Raw genomic sequence first — 17,814 nt, 5'->3', positions numbered from 1 at the left:
GCCCGCCCTCTCCCCATGGCAAAGATCCTTCAAGCAGAGGTGTTGCCCAACACAAGGAGGATCTTTAAAAAAATGGGCCACGTTATCCAAAAATATCTTTTATTCAGATTTCCATATACAACTTCACTTGTAAAGTGGCACGTTGAATCTTGGAAATGGGAGGTGGCTTAATGTTGAATCAGAAAAATTGTGTAAAAACGGATTTTCCCCCATTGGTCAAAATTAGAACGGAACTTTGATTCATCTGCTGGATCTACAGTACAATAGCTTGTCTGCATGTAATATCTCAGTTGCCACATTCATGCACTTTGGCTGAGTTGTGCAATAAAGGGCCAGTGTGCGCTGGGACAAAGACGCCATTCAAGTCGGTCGCTCTTCATTAAAAACGTGGCAACGAGGTCACATTCAGCCATCTTGCCGCCTCACAGCTTGGCGCTGGCGCCACGTGATGGCCGTTTGTGTTGCGCAATGAGCGGTGTGCAATAAGTGTGTGTGCTTTTTAATAAGGGAAATGACATTATAATATGGTACTTGGGGGCAGTATGATACGAACATGTGGGGATGGGCATAAGCAAGTCAGTCGTTTTCAGACAGCATAAAGAATATCGTTAGTGTCAGTCTATGTGTGTTGCTGCACCGTTTGTGTGCTATAACAGCAACACAGTAGCCTGTCTATGGCGATTTGCATATTATCATTATTATTGTCATGATTATTGTTGTTATCATCACTGATACAATCCATAGAACTTCCTGTCAGTCGCCATTCAGTTGCTGCTCCTGTGTAGAATCTGATCCAAAAGTTTCTAGAAATTAGAAAATGAGTACGGAGTAAAATTAATTATAATCACAAAAAATAGGATCGTCCATCCATCCACCCTGTCATTGGTTTAGCAAACAAAAAAATGGGCTCGTAGCTTTAAATTCTGGCAAATGTTAGACAACATCGTCCTCTAGCGGAAAAAGAAGAAAATACACCAATGTATCAAATGTAATATTTTTGGGTACCTTTTTGAAAATGTCCATTCGCTGTCTGTTGGTCAAACAGGCCTCCTTCTTCTTTTTCTCTTCCTCTTTTTGCCGCCTCACATCTGTTATTGGCCTGGTATAAGAATTTGGAAATAATCAACATTCCTCCAATTTCGTATTCCCTTCAATAATAAATGCATACATCCAAAATTACTAACCGATTTGATTTGAGCTCCTTGGCTCCCTCCCTGGATTTGAACAGATTATCTGGAACACAACATATATATTATATATATTTATGTATGTTATATCAAGTATATATATTTAAATCTTATGTAAAATGTATAAAAATGCAGCAATGGAAATAGTAGTTGTAATTCTCTACAATGGCCACAAGACGGCAGTGAACGCATGTATATGAGTTAATAATGTCCAAAATGTACTTTTTTTTTTTCTTTATCATTACACACCGGACTTTTTACCTTTTGGGGGTATTGTCTCCTCTTACCGTTGCTGGAGCGGGCCTGTCTCTGGCTGCGAGTGGCAGATGTTTGGGAGCCTCCTGATCTGGAGCGCTTCTTCCGCTCCTGGGCCCTCCTCGCCATCTCCTGCACGCGCTCCTGCGAGCGAGCGATGAAGCGTGGTCTGGACCTCCGCAGTGCTTCCTGCACATATATCCAAATCATATTTTTCTTCTTGTGAAAAAAAAATCGCTTATAAAAGCTCCTTCCTCGCATGCCAGCTCCACATCGCCTCGAGATATTCCTCACAAAGGAACTCTATAAATAAGTCAGCCGTGTGTGATTCCATTAACAACCACTGTGAATGAGCAAAACAGCGGCCTATATTTCTATTTGCGGTGTTTTGTTCGTTGGGACGACAGCTTCATATTTCTGCTGGACTTTTGATTTAAAAGATGATAAAACGGCGCCATTGGGCTTCCGTTTGTAATCCCTCCAGGTGCCACAAGATGGCGGCAAAGAGGTGTTTTTGTATTTGATATGGCTTTTGCCTGACCGTAAAATCACCGTGCTGCTAAAGTACAAAATGATCAGTGGTGTTCAAACTACGGCCTGGGGGCCATTAGTGGTCCAACATCTATTTTCTCACCTGGAGAGAAATGGAGTGATGTGATTTTTGAAGATCGGGAATGGTCGGTGCGGGTTGGGCGCGAGACTCATCCAGCTTGGGAATGTCTTTTGTGCATTGTCCCCCGTCTGTCGCTGAGGGAGAGAGAATTATGCTAACGAAAGTAAAACTGCAGCGCTTGCTCCATTTTCTGGTCATTGTGAGCGAGATCGATGTTTATTAAGGGTGGGAAGTGATGATTACATTAGAGGAGTAAATAATCCCACCTGAATTTCCCTTGGGGGAGGTGGAGGAATCCTCCTCTGAATTGCAGGGCGACGCTTTCTTCATACTCAGTTGCCTTTGAAGTTTGATGTTGGCGATGATGGCGGCCGCATTTCGGGCCAGAACTTCCTCCGGAGACTGGTGAGGCTCTGCAATGCGAGCCAAGAAAAAAAAAAAATCTGTTTGTGACATTTTCAGCCAACATCAGTTCTTCGATTCTTCTTCAATTTGGTTCTAAACTCATTAAACCTTCAATTTCATTTTTGTATATTCTCAGTATCTTGAGACTCGCACGTACTTTTGTCAGCTAATATATCACATAATGTGTGTCCTTTATATGAGGCTGCTTTGGGCCCACAGCTGACGATGCGATGAAAGAATATTTATTCACTGCACATCGCTGGCTCCCGCTGCTTCGTTTGCATAATCAAACAGATTTGTTAGTGCGAGGGCATCACGCTGAGTAACATCTTTTCCCGCAAGGACACCAGTGAGGACCTTCTAGTCGCAGATTTGTCAGGGCCGAAATCACAGTGGGTTAAGGAATCTAGGAATCTAAAGCGGCTGTCTTTTTAGACCTTGGCAGAGAACATGGAAGAGAAAAAAAGTGCTGATGCAAAGGAGCGTACCCGGCGTTTGAATGAGGGTGAGGCATGGAGTGGAGCTCCATCTGCCGGAAAACGCCCCCTGGTGGTCTTTATTTGGGCTTTCCTTAAAGCTCTCTTGAGGGAGCCCCAAGCTCCATTTCCTGACAGCCGCTCTCTTGGGTTCTTGTTCAGAGAGCTCCGCCGGAGGAGATTTTCCGTTTTGTAGCGGAGAGGTTGCGGCTTCTACTGGAGCGAATCCGTTCCCGTTGCGAGTTCCCGGACTGTAGCTCTCCTTAAGCTCGGTCACTTTGATAATTGCGGCCTTTCCTCGGGGAGCGGAGCTGACCGTGGTCCTTTGCTCGGTCACTTTAACGATGGTGGCCTTCCTCGGGTTCATGTCGTCGGCGGCGGTGAAGCTGGCCGAGCGGTTGACTTTACGACTGGAGATGGTGATGGATGAGAATCCTACTTTGCTGTGAGGGATGAGAGTGGCGGGCGTGGACGTGGTCTGGATGTGCGACGCTTGCAAGCTGTGGCGTCTGTAGGGGGGCGTCGCGGTGGAGGCAGGTGGACTACATAGCGAGGGTTCTTCTACTCTTCTTGGCTGCCTTGGGGGGTCTAAGGACAAAAATAAGAATGAAGACACACAAAGTTTGAAACATTGGCTACACTGGAGGAGAACCACCTTGCTGCACCCAGTCAGGTCTGCCATACTCGGCAAAGGTTCTCCGCGAGGGCTCTTCTATTCTGCTTCTTGTACCCAGAGGGGGTTCCTCACGTGGGACTGAAGAGCCACTCCCTGACAGCCTGGTATTATTCCAGCCTCTTCTCAGCGCTTTCCAGATTCCAGGCCTTCGCTGCTGGCTGGTAGCACAGTCCTGTTTGTCCAGAACCTGCAGTTGAGATGAAAACAAGTTTGGGGACGCTGTCTTGATGCAGGCGCTATGCTAGCTTGCAGAAAAACACCAAGGCTTCATTAATTACGACTGTGAAGATTTCTTTTTTTAAAATAGCGGGTCAGTCAGCTGCCTCGCCTCCCTTCAGGGCTCTTACGGTTTATTTTCAAGTCAGATGACTCTGGACCTGACACAACCACCGAGGCAGCGAGAGAGACGATGCGACTGAACACTCACAAAATGACAATGAAAGCAAAGAGACACAAAAAAATGTGGACACACACACGTGTCAGGTACCTGTTTGATGACAGGAGACGACCGATCGGGAGTCTGCCACGTCCTACGCGGACTCCTCTCGACTTGTCCGTCTACGCCAAAGTGTATCAAGGCAAAACAAACGGTCACATGTGCACGTCCTTGTCTGTTTTCGATATATACGTGTGTGTTTGGCTCACACTACCCGTGTTGACACTGTCAATAAGGGATGTTAGCTTGTGAAATCCAGAGATACAGGTAATAGTTTGAAAATGTCCTCATTTAACTTGTGGAAGGAGATGGGAGGAAGGGAAAACTCCTCGAGAGCATCGAATTTCCATCTGCTTCTGTTGCTATGGCGACGGTTTGGGGATAGCCCCCGCATCTTTCGCTTTTCGGAGCCGTTCTCATTTCAGCAGGAGACAACTTTTGAAAATGGCAGCACTTTTTTTTCTTGCAGAATGTGATCGCAGTAAGAAAAACACGAATAATGTGTTGTTCAAGATGTTACCAGAAGCAAAAGAGCCTCGCCGCGTTCCATCTGACTCACCCGATGTCTCATTTGTGTCTTGGCCACAAAGCAAAATCCCGCCAAAAGGCAGCAAACTAATTTGTGAAAGACTTTTTTTTGGCTGACGTTGCCTCATTAGCGTCACATTTATTTAATGGTTGCCATTCACCTCACTATTGATCATCTCTGGGCTTCTTTCAACGTTGCTTATGTTTTCAGCCGCCCAGGATGGATTCGTTTGATTCTGCCGTCTCGACAGGGCTGATCGATGAGTGAACAAGAACGGGGTTGAGGGATCAACCCTGGGATAAAAGCGGCCGAGTGAAGGACTGCCATGCTCAAAGATTAGCGGGGGGACGAAAGAGGGGGGCTGCTTTTCCAATCAGTTCACATCTCGTCTTATCTTTCCACCGTGAGGTCTCTATCTTTTTTGATCACCTTTTCTCGGCTAATCGAGTCTCCTCTCCATCAATCCTGCCGCGTGGCTCGAATGAGCTAGCTACTCGTGAGCGGGATGAGCACAAACCTTGGTGCAGGCTGACTGTTCCTCGACTCTTCAGAAACGTCGGCGTGATGGGTTGTTTCAGTTTCACCTATGAAGAAATTGAAAGTCTATCACGCCGTAGCTCCAAACGAGTTGCAAAGTTTTAGAAATAATGCACAGTAAGCACTTTTCAAAAAGAATGGAGATGCCTTACCTGGACAGCAGGTTGCGGTGAAGCCATTTGTCTTTCGTCCACCGTTATCACTCTCCGTTGAATCGGGAGCCATCCGGTTTTCACCGGCGTGACGTAACCGAGCTGGGACTGCTCCTTCTTTGGCGTCTGCGAGATGTGAACCCTTTCCAGACTCCCCCTGCGTCCCACGGGGACAAAGAACTCACTTTGCAGAGACTCCCGGCTGCCTAAAGAACTTGCCGTCGTGTTGCCACAAGACGACACGCCGCTGAAGGAGGGAGTCCGGTACGGTCTCCGGTTCCCCTCACTCCCTTCTCCATCGCCTTGCATTCCGTGGAGCCAAGCGTCCATCTGTCTACCCTCGATGGCGCTGTGCGGCCGAGCGTCTCGGCGAGGGACGTAGGAGAGACTCTCCCCCTTGGAGCTCCGGGTCTCCCAGTGGGACTCGTCGCCGGATCTCCTCCAGCCCATCGGCAGGTGAGCAGCTGGCCTTCGGAGAGTCATCTCAGGTAACCGGGTCTCCGGTTTCAAGCTGCGATGAAAGACTTCTACACCGGAGGCCACCCTCGATCAAGACTGGCCCAAAGTGGATGCAACTTTTATTTCTCTTGCGCCCAACTTTAGATGTTTGACGGACATAGTCTTCAATGGACGGACGGGGTGCTGCAGGGCGCTGTCTCCGGCATGCTGCAGTGTGATGATGCTCAGCCAAACAAAGGAGTCACTGAGCACAAGGGTTGATCATTCAGTACAAGGGAGGGCAATGGGAAGATACAAGAAGGGGGGGCAGTTGGAGGAAAAAGCACACTTGATGATTCCAGAACAAACCACAAATGACTTTTTGGTGAATTGTGTTATCGTGGGACATTTGGGGTGCCAAGGATACCATATGAAGATAGCGTCTTTGCCGAAATCAACTATAAATGTTAGTTATGCCATGACTTCCGAACAGTTAGATAATTTTCCTTGGAGAATCCCCCCCATTTAGGCCCGGCCCGAGGATCTTGTGATCGGCAGATGATCAGATGATTGTTTGCCTGGAGCCTCTGTTCGAACCATGTGACCCTCGCAAAGCGGTCAAAAGAGTCAACGGGCGGGTTTCTTTTGTACGTGTTTTGGGAGACTCAGTGACATTTTGACATTACTCAAAAGAGCTGACAGAGCAAATGTAAAACCTTTTTGACCAAAATGAAATAAAAAAAGTTTTTCATGATGAGCCATAAATAGCCTTTTGTTGCATCAATAACTTTGTAACATAAAATAATATTCCAGTAAAACTAATAAATTGCCATTTTCATAGACACGTTTTGTATAGGTGCGTTTTGTAATGACTTTTGGTGCTTTAATACTTTATTGCCTTAATTAATCTCCTCTTGTATATTAAGCTTCGTAAAGCTGTTGTCTTGGCATGTTTTCTCTCCTCGCAATAGTGCATAAAGCTTGTATATAATTTTACGAGGGAATAAAAGCACCCCCCCCCCCAAAAAAAACATTAGCCATCTGGGGTGTGGGCGAGGCGGGAGGTGCATAATTGAGAAGGCCCTCACACAGCATGAGAGGCTAATGTGCGCATAACAATATACTACCTAACTGATTGTTGTGAAACTTTCGGCTGTAGTAGAAGAATTTGTTACATTTCCGATTTTTTTTATTTAACAATATCTTAATGACAAAAGTCAGGCATATACAAATAATGATTAGCAATTAGGTGAACAATTAAGGTTAAGGTGACGATTTATTGGGCCTGGTAACCAATTGTGTGCTCTATAAATTCTGCCTAGTGACAAGTGAAATATTATAACTCCAAGCGCTTCTATTGGTCAATGTTGCTACAACTACTACTAAATGTGACTTATGAAGTTTTATGTTTTAATTCTGTAAAATGATCGAGAGACCATCAATTTATTTGAATATAAAACACCAATTTATTACATAGATTGAGTTACAACTCAAATTAATAGCCAGAATGAAAACAGCGATTTTATTGGTCTGCTTTGCTACACCTGCTGGCTCTCTAAAATGTGATTTCTTTATGAAATATACTTATACATTACAACCCATTAATTAAAAAAAAAATCATGAATATTAAGTTTAGTTGAGCTTGTTGCTCCACCTCCCGGACCGGTAACGTGAGTTCTGATTTCATTTAGAAAATCTGATTTACAAAAATTTACTTTGCCAACAAATATTGCAGTGATATGTGCTTATTGAGGCTTAAAAATATTAAAATATTTTTTATTCTTTTAGGATGCCTGCCGGGTAAAAAAAAAAGTTCCCGGGTTTCCCCCTGGTGGAGCCTCCCGTCAGCGGCGGGAGAAAAAAAAAAAAACATGGCTACCCAAGGAGCTGCTCAACTCTCGGTCGAAAAGTGAAGCAAAAGTCGGGCGTTTTGCGAGCGACAAGGTCTCGGCTGGGGACCTCGTGGAAACGGGGAAGGAGGTAGGAGAATGTCTCGCTGGGTGCCCACCAAGAAGGAAAAGTACGGCGTTGGTGAGTACAAAGCAAAAGCAGCAACTCCATCGTTAGCGTCTGTTAGCTCTGAGATTGAACAAGTTTGGGAAGCGAAGGGAAGGAGAAGCTGGACGCGGGCGCCCCTCTCCGGCTTCTCCTTCGAGTCCAGAGAATGTGGGTAAGTGGTTTTTCATAATGAAAGTTGACATTGTGTTTTAAAGAAAAATTCCCGAAGAAGAGTCTGTTTTCACGGGGTTGGGAAGAAGCTGGGAATTGTTTCGAGGCGCGCCTAGGCTGCTGTTTCCTGTGAGACAGAGACAGAGGGGCCTCGATCTTCCTCGGCAACTTTTTACAAACATACTTTGGCTCGTTTCTATTTAATTTACAACTTCTCCTTTTTGTACTTTTACAACCAGACTCAATTGTTCGACTTTGTTTCACTTCTCTCAACAAGTCCATGCTATAGGAGGAACAAGTCACTCCATTATTTGTTTACGAAAGCATCGCTACCAGGGATGTATCACGATTTATAATCATGATGCTCGGTTTGGTGTTATGAGCTTGTTTTAATCATTGAACTGGAGGAGGCAATCACAATGTCACTGACACTGATACAAAATAATTGCTTTGGAACATCAAATTGTTTCTTGAGCTTCGAAAACTGTGATGTAGTTGACGGTAATTACATAAATCAGAGAAATTATTTTGGAAGTGTTTGGAATTTTTGTTTGTTGTCAGCTATGAGTCAGTGCCAATCTTTTTTTTTTTTTTCTATGAAGGATGAATTAGTCTTTCCGATCGGTGGTTGCGGTTGTCTGTGGGACTGACAACCCGAGACAGTGCTCATTTGGTACAGCCTCTGACACATTTAAACGATGTTTCGGCTTTTTTTCCCCCTCAACCTCTGTAAGACCATAAATCACAAGCCCCCCTTCACCCAAGGCAAACAATCTTGGGTGTGGGAGGCTCCCAAATATGGTAGCAATTAAAACCGTACCGCTGAAATTTCAGCCATGCTTCTTAAATCATCAGCTCTGACCCGTTTCTCGTGACGAATGTGACGCTTGCCCTCGGTCGCGTCTCGCCAGCCGTTTCAGGTCCAATAAATATGGCTACGGCGGCTCCGCTCGTCACTTTTCATCGGTATACCGGTAATGAAAGGTTTGAGTGGTTTTGAAACCGTGGCATCCCTTCAAACTGATAAGCGGCCAGAAGATGCTGCGTCAGGTGCTCAACTCCTAACCGACTTGTTCTGTCCAGAGCGGTGACTGTTTTTGACAGGTGGTGTGTCAGAGGCTTAACTTTGGGGCGGCTCAAGAAACCGGCATTTCTTCTTTTGGACAAAAGCTGCGGAGGAACCCGCGTATAACGCTGCCCCCGCCGCTCCCCTGTCGGTATTGATCCGAACAGCGCTGGCATTGTCTCCCAAGGTGCCCCCGTCGCACTCCCTGACAGATGGTCCGATGGCGTGCCAAACGTAGTTCGGCGACGTCGACCGCCGTCATTACATAATTTAGATGGGCCTCGCCGAGCCGCCCGACTGTCAGCTTCCATTAGGCGGCTGCTTGCGTAAATGCCGACCCCCCCCCTCAGTTCACTGCAAGTTCGTTCAAAATATCATCACTAAGGGAAGATAACATTTTTGCTACTTTTTATTTGCAACATTCCCAAAAGTGCCGATGAAAATAAGTAAAGACAACTAAAGCATGATAGTGCCACTGTTGAAAATATTGGTTACAAAGTTTCTTGAAAGGTTATCTAGGCTTGGACACCAGATGTACTCCACTTCAAGACAGTCTATCAGCGCTTGTTATTCTCTTTGAAAATTATTATTCGCACATCAACAGGCTCAGCATCGCTGGGGCAATTGGGGTCATAAATAATGTCAACGCCATCTTAAGTGCTTGTTATTGTTGCGTTTGTCCCGTGTTATTTTTATTTTTTTTCATGTCCTTTCATTCCAGGGTTTCTGATGGAGGTGTCAGTCACCGCAGACGTCAAATTGCCCCCTGTAACTCTTTGGCACGGCTGCCATTTTGACCAAAAGGCCATTTGGTCTATTAATGTGTGCACTCATGCACATTAAATTTTTCAACTGATGAGTTGGATGACTGGAAAAAAATTCTGGTGGTATGCGCAAGGGCTTTGGTCCCTCCCCGAATGCACACGGCCATGGAGGAAATGCCGCTTGAGGTTTTGAAAACAACACAATGGATGGAGAGCTTCCAGTCATGGCAGAAGGAAATACAGCCACAATTGTTAGATCTCCCATTTTTTAAAAAATCTAATCTAAATTGTCTACACAGCCCAAAGTTTTAAACAAATATGACCCGGATTATTTATTTATATTTAAATTGCAAAGTCTCGGCTGAACTTCCTGCAGTGCAAACCTTAAAATAGTCGCCTTTGCAACTCTTTCGCAGTGACTCATCCGATCCGAAACAATCACAGCGACGTCAAGTCAAGCCCGACCACACTTAATCTGCATTGACTGCTTTTGCGAAACGTCAGCGTTGAGCTCCACGTCGTTCGAGAAGTGTTTCCTTTAAGTTCTGTCTAATGGGACATTTCAACTGGGCTTGAAAATAAACACGCTGGCATTTCCTGCCATTAGGGATTGCATAATCGAGCTTGTCCTGCTGTAAAGTGACAAAACGGCCTGACTGTTTTTTGTTCGCAGCCCTCGGCCCACCTCGGTACCTTTTGTGTACTTGAAACACGCCGCTCGCATTTCCTGTGGGTCGTGCAGGTCTTTGTTTGCACGTCAGCACGGAGCTCTGGTGAATTCTGCAGCCCGGCTGGATTGTTTGAGGCCTCACAAAATCACCGGCGCACATTTATTGATGGCAGCCTGTCACGCCAGGCTAATTGAAATGTGCTTCCAGTGCAAGTTATTGCTTCCACTCCAGGATGATCTGATTGACCTTTAAAAAAAATTCTGTTTCATGTTGATGGTCAATTTTTAATCCTAACCATTGCTTCCTCCTGCTTGGAGGTTACTCAGTGACAACTTGAATGTCTCCTAGCTAATATTTGGAAGAAATAAAAAAAATCACATTTGAGGTGAAGGATGTCATCCGTCCGCGGCAAGCATGTTAACGCAAGCGCCCGACACCTCGCCCTATTGTTTTAAGACGTCAGTCACGGCCCGTTGCGCTTGGACGTGACAAAAAGCCAATTTTTATTGGACGCTATTAAAGTGGCCAGGGAGCAAACGGGACTTCTGTTTCCTTTCACACCGCCTACAGTGTTTTGGTCTTTCCCACCGCCTGTCGATGATGACACCACCATCGGCGGCGTGGGTGGACGTTGTAAAGTGGCGCCGTTTCCTCCTGGTAAGAATTTCCTCCGGTCTCTTTCAGCCATCTACAACTACGATGCCCGCGGGGAGGAGGAGCTGTCGCTGCAGATTGGAGACACGGTGCACATTCTGGAGACGCACGAACGTAAGAATCCTCGCTAATCTACACTTTTGGGACCAATGCATCAAACCTGAAAAAAAAAATAAAACTCCTCCTTAAAAAATCTCCCTGCAGCACCTGTATTCTTTCCCATAACTATTTTTTCCCCCAGACTGGTTCCGAGGGCATAGGCTGAGGAGGAAATCCAGAAAGGTGAGCGTAACGCAGTCAAGTCGTTGACCGGAACGTGTTTTGCATCGACCCGTCTGACTCGTGTTCCGCTCCGGCAGGGCATCTTCCCCGCCTGCTACATCCACTTGAAAGAGGCCACCGTCGAGGGCAGCGGGTCAGTACTTGAACGCTGCCTTGCTGTGATTGCACAATAAAACCACTTAAAGACCTTTCAAATCAATTTTGGAGATTTGTTTCCAAAGACAGGTCGACGAGAACTGCCCAACGAGCATAGACGAAGAACTCTGTCGTCCATTTTTGTTTGATATTAATTTTATTTCATTCTAGATTTTCATAGATCTTTCGGACAATGTCTCGATTTGTGAGTAAGTTGTCGTTTTTGGCGCAACAGGCAAAAGGAGACGGTGGTTCCCACCGAACTGCCGCTGGTCCAGGAAGTCACCACCACGCTGCGGGAATGGGCATCAATATGGCGCGACTTGTACGTGGTAAGTGGCGACGGTCTTTCAAAGTCGAGAAATCTCCGGAGTGTCTTGACTGAAGTTCTGGGCGATTGCAGGGAGACAAACGCGAGATGTTCAACTCGGTCCGGGACATGATCTACGACCTGATCGAATGGCGTTCCCAAATCCTGTCGGGGACGCTGCCGCAGGACGAACTTTCCGAGCTCAAACAGAAAGTCACGTCCAAGATTGACTACGGCAACAAGTGAGGATTAATCCTCTGAGTTTTCCAAAAATGAAAGCATGGGAGGCAGAAGATGGGCAAATGTGCGCCTTCTCTTTTTTGCAGGTACTTGGATTTGGACCTGGTGGTTCGCGACAAGGATGGAAACATTCTGGACCCGGAGCTCACGAGCACCATCAGCCTGTTTCGAGCGCACGAAACGGCCTCCAAGCAAATCGAGGACCGCATCCAAGAGGAGAAGGTGAAAGCAAATATTGGCTTGAAAGGATTTCCAAATCATTTTGACTTGAAACGACTCATGTCCCAATGGAAGCCTGAAAAGCAAATTTGAAAAGCCAACGTTAAGTCTCTCTTCCTTCTTCCTCCAGTCGCAGAAGCAGAATATCGACCTGAGCCGACAGGCCAAGTTCGCCTCCACGCCGGCCTTCGCCCTCTTCGTCACGCTCAAGAACGTGGTGTGCAAAATCGGAGAGGACGCCGAGGTGCTCATGTCGCTCTACGACCCGGTGGAGTCCAAGTTCATCAGGTGAGGCCCCCGAGGAGGACTCGCTGTGCCCGGGCGTCGTGGCCTATTTACTTATATTTTCTCTCTGGCAGCGAGAACTACCTGGTGAAGTGGTCCAGCTCGGGTCTGGTGAAGGACATCGACCAGCTTCACAACCTGCGTGCCGTCTTCACCGTGAGATGTTTTTCCAAACCTCTTCCAAATAACAACACACAATTTTGTACTAATGCAATCGTGGCAAAGATATGTCCTTGTGCAATTCTTTGTTTTATTTAATTGTAATTTTATCGTGAAGGGAATTGAGTTGTATGTCTTTGCTCTGCTGAGTGACAAAGGCGGTGTCGTTGCTTTAAAATAAAAAAAAGATGGATTCCTTTTCAGGATTTGGGCAGTGAAGACCTGAAGCGCGAGAAGATTAGCTTTGTGTGTCAAATCGTGCGAGTGGGCCGCATGGAGCTGCGAGACAACAACACTAAGAAGCTCACATCAGGTCTGAGGAGACCTTTTGGCGTGGCAGGTGGGGCCCGCTTTGAAAGAATAGATCAAAAAAGTTGGGGGGGTGGGTTGAATCAGTAATTAGCAAGTCTTCTTAGCCACTCTGAGACCATTTTGTGTGCGGCGCGAAGCTCCGAGAGCGTTCCAATAATGCTCTCCTTGTCGCCCTTCCCGCAGTCATGGACGTCACTGACATCATCACGGGCAAAACAGACGACGAAGACAAGCAGCACTTTATCCCGTTCCAGCCGTAAGCGCACAGCACCGTCGCCTTCCCGTGTGATTGCGTTTCCCCAACAGTCCTTGACACCCGATTAGCGCGGCGGACCTTAAGAGAGGCGCGCGCTCCCTCCGTCCCCCCCCCACTGACTCAATTAAGGCAATCTCATTAACAGGCTGCCACTCTGGCAGACAGGCGGAGTAACCTTTTGCTTAACGCCGTTTTCCGCATAATTGCAAACACTTCAACGGGGCCAACGGGTGACCCAGAATTTCATCCGTCCGCATAAATTACGCTCATTACTGCCCATCTCCAAACGGGCGTGTGCGTCACGTGTTGAACGAAGAAAGCATCGGGGGAAAAAAAATCGCACTTTGTACAATGCTACCTCCACTAGCTCTTAATTCACTTCACTGATACTTATTTATAGCACGGATAGAAATGATGTAGTACATTTATTTCAATCACGTAGCACAAAATGAAGTGAAATGAGCTGAAATGACTTGATACCATTTATATTTCCTCATCACACAAAGGGTGATGTCATTAAGACCTGCACACAAAAAGGAATAGTCAGTAACATCCACACACAATAATCCACAATCTTTTTTTTAATATATATTATTAGCATTTCAGTATCTGGGGATTGACATCATTCTCTTGATTGTCAATTATGCAGCACCAGATTTGGCCTCAGAGAAGTCAACGACAGCATTTGCTTTGTCGGAAAGTCGCCCATCATCATTACACTCGTTTCTCTCGGCATGACTATCACATCTGCTGCAAAAACATGACGCCAAATAACAACGATATGATAATGAGCATATGAGGTTGTTGGTTTTTTTTTTTTTTCATAGCCCAGGAATTTTCCATCTGTGAAGAGTGACCGACGCCAACTGGTTGCCGTTCCCGAAACGATCACTTCTGCTTCATCGTTAACTGATTTTGTCGTTTTTTCCCCCCCCCTCACTCAGGGTGGCGGGCGAGAGCGACTTCCTGCAAACGGTCATCAACAAAGTCATCACGGCCAAAGAGGTCAACCACAAGGGCCAAGGTCAGCATACTTGAGGGTCGCATACAATGAGCATCAGGATGGAGCAAAGCATTTGAAATCAGGCACAGGCCGATCAAATTTTCTATGCAGGGAAATCTCATCATGCTCAAACGCAGCATCATTCTCTGTCAAGCACTGACGCTTTTCCTTGTACCGAAAATAACCCCCCATGCGTCGTCTCCATGGCAGCAGAATTCCTCGGCTAATGAAGACACGCTGCTTTTCTGCTAAGATATAATCACAGATTTGACATGCAGGAAGGAAGAACATGCAAGGTGTCTCCTGGTTCTGTCAGCATCTTTCAAACACTCCCCCGGATAAACGGAGCGCTCGGCGTGGCTCGCGTATCAAAAGGCTTCCGGCGAGTCTCCTAACAACATGAGGCCCATCAAAAAGAAAAGGTTGAGGCAGTTTTGGATGGAAAAAAAACACACGATAGAGGAAAAAAGACCCGTTAACTCTTCTCACTATTGCACGGCCTTTCAGTGATGGCATCAGGAAAAATGCAAAAACAGCTAGGTCAAAGCAAAACACACACTTAAGTCTTTTTTAAATCGTTAGGCCTGTGGGTCACCCTCAAACGGCTTCCCGGCGACATCCACCAAATCCGCAAAGACTTCCCTCACTTGGTGGATCGCTCCACAGCCGTGGCCCGCAAGATGGGCTTCCCCGAAATCATCATGCCAGGTGTGTGCAATGTCTTTCTCTCAATGTCGATATGTTGTTGTCCTTTTTCTGCCCACCACCATAACATCTCGTTTGTTGTTGCTTTCCGAAAAGGTGACGTGCGAAATGATATCTACCTGACCCTGGTCCAGGGAGACTTTGACAAAGGGAGCAAGACCACCCCCAAAAACGTGGAGGTCACCATGTCTGTGTACGACGAGGAGGGCAAAAAACTGGAGGTACAACACCAAACACGCTATGGTCAGATAAAAAAATATTAGCCGCCCTAAATACTCCAAGTTCCATTTGGACTCATGGCTTCATCCAAAATTTGCATACAAGCAGAAGATACTTTTTAATCATCGGCCAGGCCGTCTAATTAAGCTTCAGCGCCCTCTAGAGACTCCAGCCAGAGGCCGGCCTTTTTTTCTTTGCGCCCGATGTTTAATTATTGCCGACCCTTGCAGGGACCACGCCTCTTGTTCTGCAGAGGCCGTCGGCTAATAGGGAGCAGGGGAGCTGCGCAACGCAAACTGGGCCGAAGATTGTCTGCCGAACACCGTTGACTTTATTTGCCAGCTATCTCGAATCACGGTGGAACCTCCAAAGTCAAAGCCACCGAGGCAGCGATTTAGTGAACAGGATACAAATATAAAAATAAAAAGGAGGATGGCGCAGAAAATGTGCAAATGCGCCAACTCGGAACAATAGTAGCTCTCTTTCTCCTCTCTGCCTCCATTATTCTTCATTTGTTTCGCCGCCTCCGGATTTTTATTTTTCGTCATCGTCCTCCTGTTGCCGGAAGGTTTTGTGATGCAGGCGAGCGACCGCTCATCACCCTGGCGTATTTACCACCACCACCCCTCTTCATCACCTGTGGCTAGACTCCCTTTTTTCTTTTTGGCTGTCATGAAATTCCGCCGAATTATAAAGTGAGTTGTGTGCCCTCCGGTGGCGTTCAACCGGGCCTGGAGTAAACTGGGGGCCCCGTTATTCCTCATAATTGCCGCTTGTCAGAAGCCATTAGCAAAAGCGCAATAGCTCAGCGGCGGAGTCAGCTGGAAGACTCTTGGGCAGATTGCAAGGAAACAAAGCCATCCGCTGACAAGCCTCGTTGCTACGCCGGCTACTTTGCATATGCACGCCGACCACCTTAAATAATTAATTTCTCATTTAGCCCGCGAATCGGCGAGGCTTGTGGGAGATTTGCAGGCAGGTGCTTAAGCACGAGGATTTTAAAAGGCCTGCAGCCGGAGAGGCGGCGCAATTTATGAAATAAGTGCAAACTGCGGCAAGTCAGATCACGTTGGCTGTCAAGTCGGAACGAATAAATGTTTCCACCCGCATTCCAAAGTGAGTCCAAATGGGCTCAGCAGTTCATAAAAAAGGTCGAATAATGAACTTTTTGTCTATCCGTATGTTCCAGAATGTTATTTTTCCCGGCGCCGGAGACGACGGGATCAGCGAGTACAAGTCGGTCATCTACTACCAAGTCAAGCAGCCGCGGTGGTTTGAAACGATAAAGGTACTTTCTTGAGACTTTACGAAAGTTCCCGCTGTGACGTTGCACTCATTGCAGGTGGCGATTCCCATCGAAGACGTCAACCGGAGCCACTTGCGCTTCACCTTTCGCCACCGCTCGTCGCAGGACTGTGAGTGCCGCTTCGTCGTCCCATCATCATAAGATTTCAATTTAATTCCCTTTTTTCCCTCCCTTCCCGAATACACCTTTATCCGAATGCCGGCGGGCGCTCCTCTGCTTTAAAATATGCAGCACAGCAACGTAAACATAAATCTAAAGTGACAGCCCGAGTTAAAGTCAAACGGCAGCGCACCTTCCGCACAAATGTAACTTTGATTGGGCCACAAAAGGAAACGCGGCCTGAAATGAACTCCTTCCCCCTCGCGCTTGCCTCCGCCGAATGCCATGCCTTTGCTCTCCCGTGGCAGGCAGCTGCCAGGAATTATTCACGGCTAGGGCCAGACGGTACAGTGGGAATTTATGCAGATGGAATACACGCTACAGCGGTGATGAATCGAACCTGCCCAGCACGTAAATCCGCACTTGTTGATCGGCGCTCGTGATGGATGCGGCCGTGACCTGAAGTCCCGCTTACACGACGCCTGCCAGTCCTCCCGCTTCTTTCTGCAGTCGCAAGCATTTTATGTATAATATTTTGTCTGTTAGAAAATAGAAAATATTATATTAAAAAATATATCATTTTTTTTTTGTGCCACCGAGGAAGCGTAATGATTTAATACCAGTTAAGGACAACTCACTACAAATTAATCCCCGCAAAAGATTGGGAGCACCAAAAGTGAAGATATCTTCCTGTTTTTTCTCTGTTGCATTTTTCTTCCCCTCGCAGCAAAAGACAAATCGGAGAAGATCTTCGCCCTGTCTTTTGTGAAGCTGATGAGGTACGACGGGACCACCCTGAGGGACGGCGAGCACGATCTCACTGTCTACAAGGTACAAGAGCAAACTCACCTCCCGCAATACACACAGAGAGGCTATTTTCTTGCCGGCCGTCAAATTGGCTGAAGATCAGGACATGCGTATTTGAGCACTCGCCTTCGAGAAGCTGGGTGACTTCTTCTCGTCATACTTGCAGGCGGAAGCTAAGCGATTGGAGGACTCGTCCTTGTACTTGAACCTGCCCGCCACCAAGCTGGAACTGGAGGAGAAGGGCTACTCCAGCACGGGCAAGAGCACCCACAACCTGGGAAACTGCACCGTCAGCAAAGACTCCTTTCAGATCTCCACCCTGGTGTGCTCCACCAAGCTCACGCAGAATGGTGAGCAACCTTGCCTGTCCAGTGATGAATTAAAAACCATAGGGGATCTCCCCCCCCCCCACCCCAAATAGGTTTTCCCCTAATTTGGCCTTTTAACAC

At 46.8% G+C, this 17,814-nt stretch overlaps 2 protein-coding genes across 3 annotated transcripts in view; one reads left to right on the top strand and one right to left on the bottom strand.

Annotated features, from left to right (window-relative positions):
• Positions 1 to 82: 82 nt before the first annotated feature.
• Positions 83 to 5,849, bottom strand: c18h10orf90 (chromosome 18 C10orf90 homolog). Of its 2 annotated transcripts, none has more exons than XM_088360798.1 (11): positions 5,267 to 5,849; positions 5,095 to 5,161; positions 4,100 to 4,170; positions 3,592 to 3,799; positions 2,949 to 3,524; positions 2,322 to 2,468; positions 2,077 to 2,183; positions 1,475 to 1,631; positions 1,185 to 1,233; positions 1,006 to 1,099; positions 83 to 803 (listed from the first exon to the last, which is right to left on the bottom strand). In XM_088360798.1, exons 1-11 carry the CDS (start codon positions 5,747 to 5,749, stop codon positions 765 to 767), a joined length of 1,998 nt encoding a protein of 665 aa, XP_088216924.1. In that variant the 5' UTR covers positions 5,750 to 5,849; the 3' UTR covers positions 83 to 764. The 2 variants fall into 2 exon arrangements, with proteins under 2 accessions (XP_088216924.1, XP_088216923.1); XM_088360797.1 differs by having other exon boundaries at positions 2,077 to 2,189; positions 5,267 to 5,835.
• A 1,688-nt stretch (positions 5,850 to 7,537) lies between these two features.
• The window catches only part of dock1 (dedicator of cytokinesis 1), a 40,975-nt gene continuing 30,698 nt past the window's right edge, over positions 7,538 to 17,814 (top strand). Inside the window, exons 1-18 of the mRNA XM_088360777.1 lie at positions 7,538 to 7,735; positions 11,059 to 11,142; positions 11,270 to 11,310; positions 11,388 to 11,443; positions 11,681 to 11,777; positions 11,849 to 11,997; positions 12,082 to 12,217; positions 12,345 to 12,502; positions 12,574 to 12,655; positions 12,863 to 12,998; positions 13,154 to 13,226; positions 14,171 to 14,250; positions 14,812 to 14,937; positions 15,031 to 15,155; positions 16,343 to 16,441; positions 16,496 to 16,568; positions 17,286 to 17,389; positions 17,532 to 17,715. Coding sequence (XP_088216903.1) covers positions 7,693 to 7,735; positions 11,059 to 11,142; positions 11,270 to 11,310; positions 11,388 to 11,443; positions 11,681 to 11,777; positions 11,849 to 11,997; positions 12,082 to 12,217; positions 12,345 to 12,502; positions 12,574 to 12,655; positions 12,863 to 12,998; positions 13,154 to 13,226; positions 14,171 to 14,250; positions 14,812 to 14,937; positions 15,031 to 15,155; positions 16,343 to 16,441; positions 16,496 to 16,568; positions 17,286 to 17,389; positions 17,532 to 17,715 — 1,846 coding nt within the window. The 5' untranslated portion in view covers positions 7,538 to 7,692. The remainder of the gene's footprint in view (positions 7,736 to 11,058; positions 11,143 to 11,269; positions 11,311 to 11,387; positions 11,444 to 11,680; positions 11,778 to 11,848; positions 11,998 to 12,081; positions 12,218 to 12,344; positions 12,503 to 12,573; positions 12,656 to 12,862; positions 12,999 to 13,153; positions 13,227 to 14,170; positions 14,251 to 14,811; positions 14,938 to 15,030; positions 15,156 to 16,342; positions 16,442 to 16,495; positions 16,569 to 17,285; positions 17,390 to 17,531; positions 17,716 to 17,814) is intronic.

This window comes from Syngnathus floridae, chromosome 18 (genome assembly GCF_059516105.1).
Source record: "Syngnathus floridae isolate MCC-2025c chromosome 18, RoL_Sflo_1.0, whole genome shotgun sequence".
NCBI lineage: Eukaryota > Metazoa > Chordata > Actinopteri > Syngnathiformes > Syngnathidae > Syngnathus > Syngnathus floridae.
This window is presented reverse-complemented; position numbering and strand designations above follow the sequence as displayed.

Excerpts from the sequence above, each read along its gene's own strand:
- c18h10orf90 (XM_088360797.1), bottom strand. The coding sequence starts at position 5,749 with ATGACTCTCCGAAGGCCAGCTGCTCACCTGCCGATGGGCTGGAGGAGA. Across the intron at positions 3,800-4,099 it reads CGTCTCCTGTCATCAAACAG|GTTCTGGACAAACAGGACTG; the intron begins GTACCTGACACG and ends TCTCAACTGCAG. Across the intron at positions 3,525-3,591 it reads ACCTGACTGGGTGCAGCAAG|ACCCCCCAAGGCAGCCAAGA; the intron begins GTGGTTCTCCTC and ends TTTTGTCCTTAG.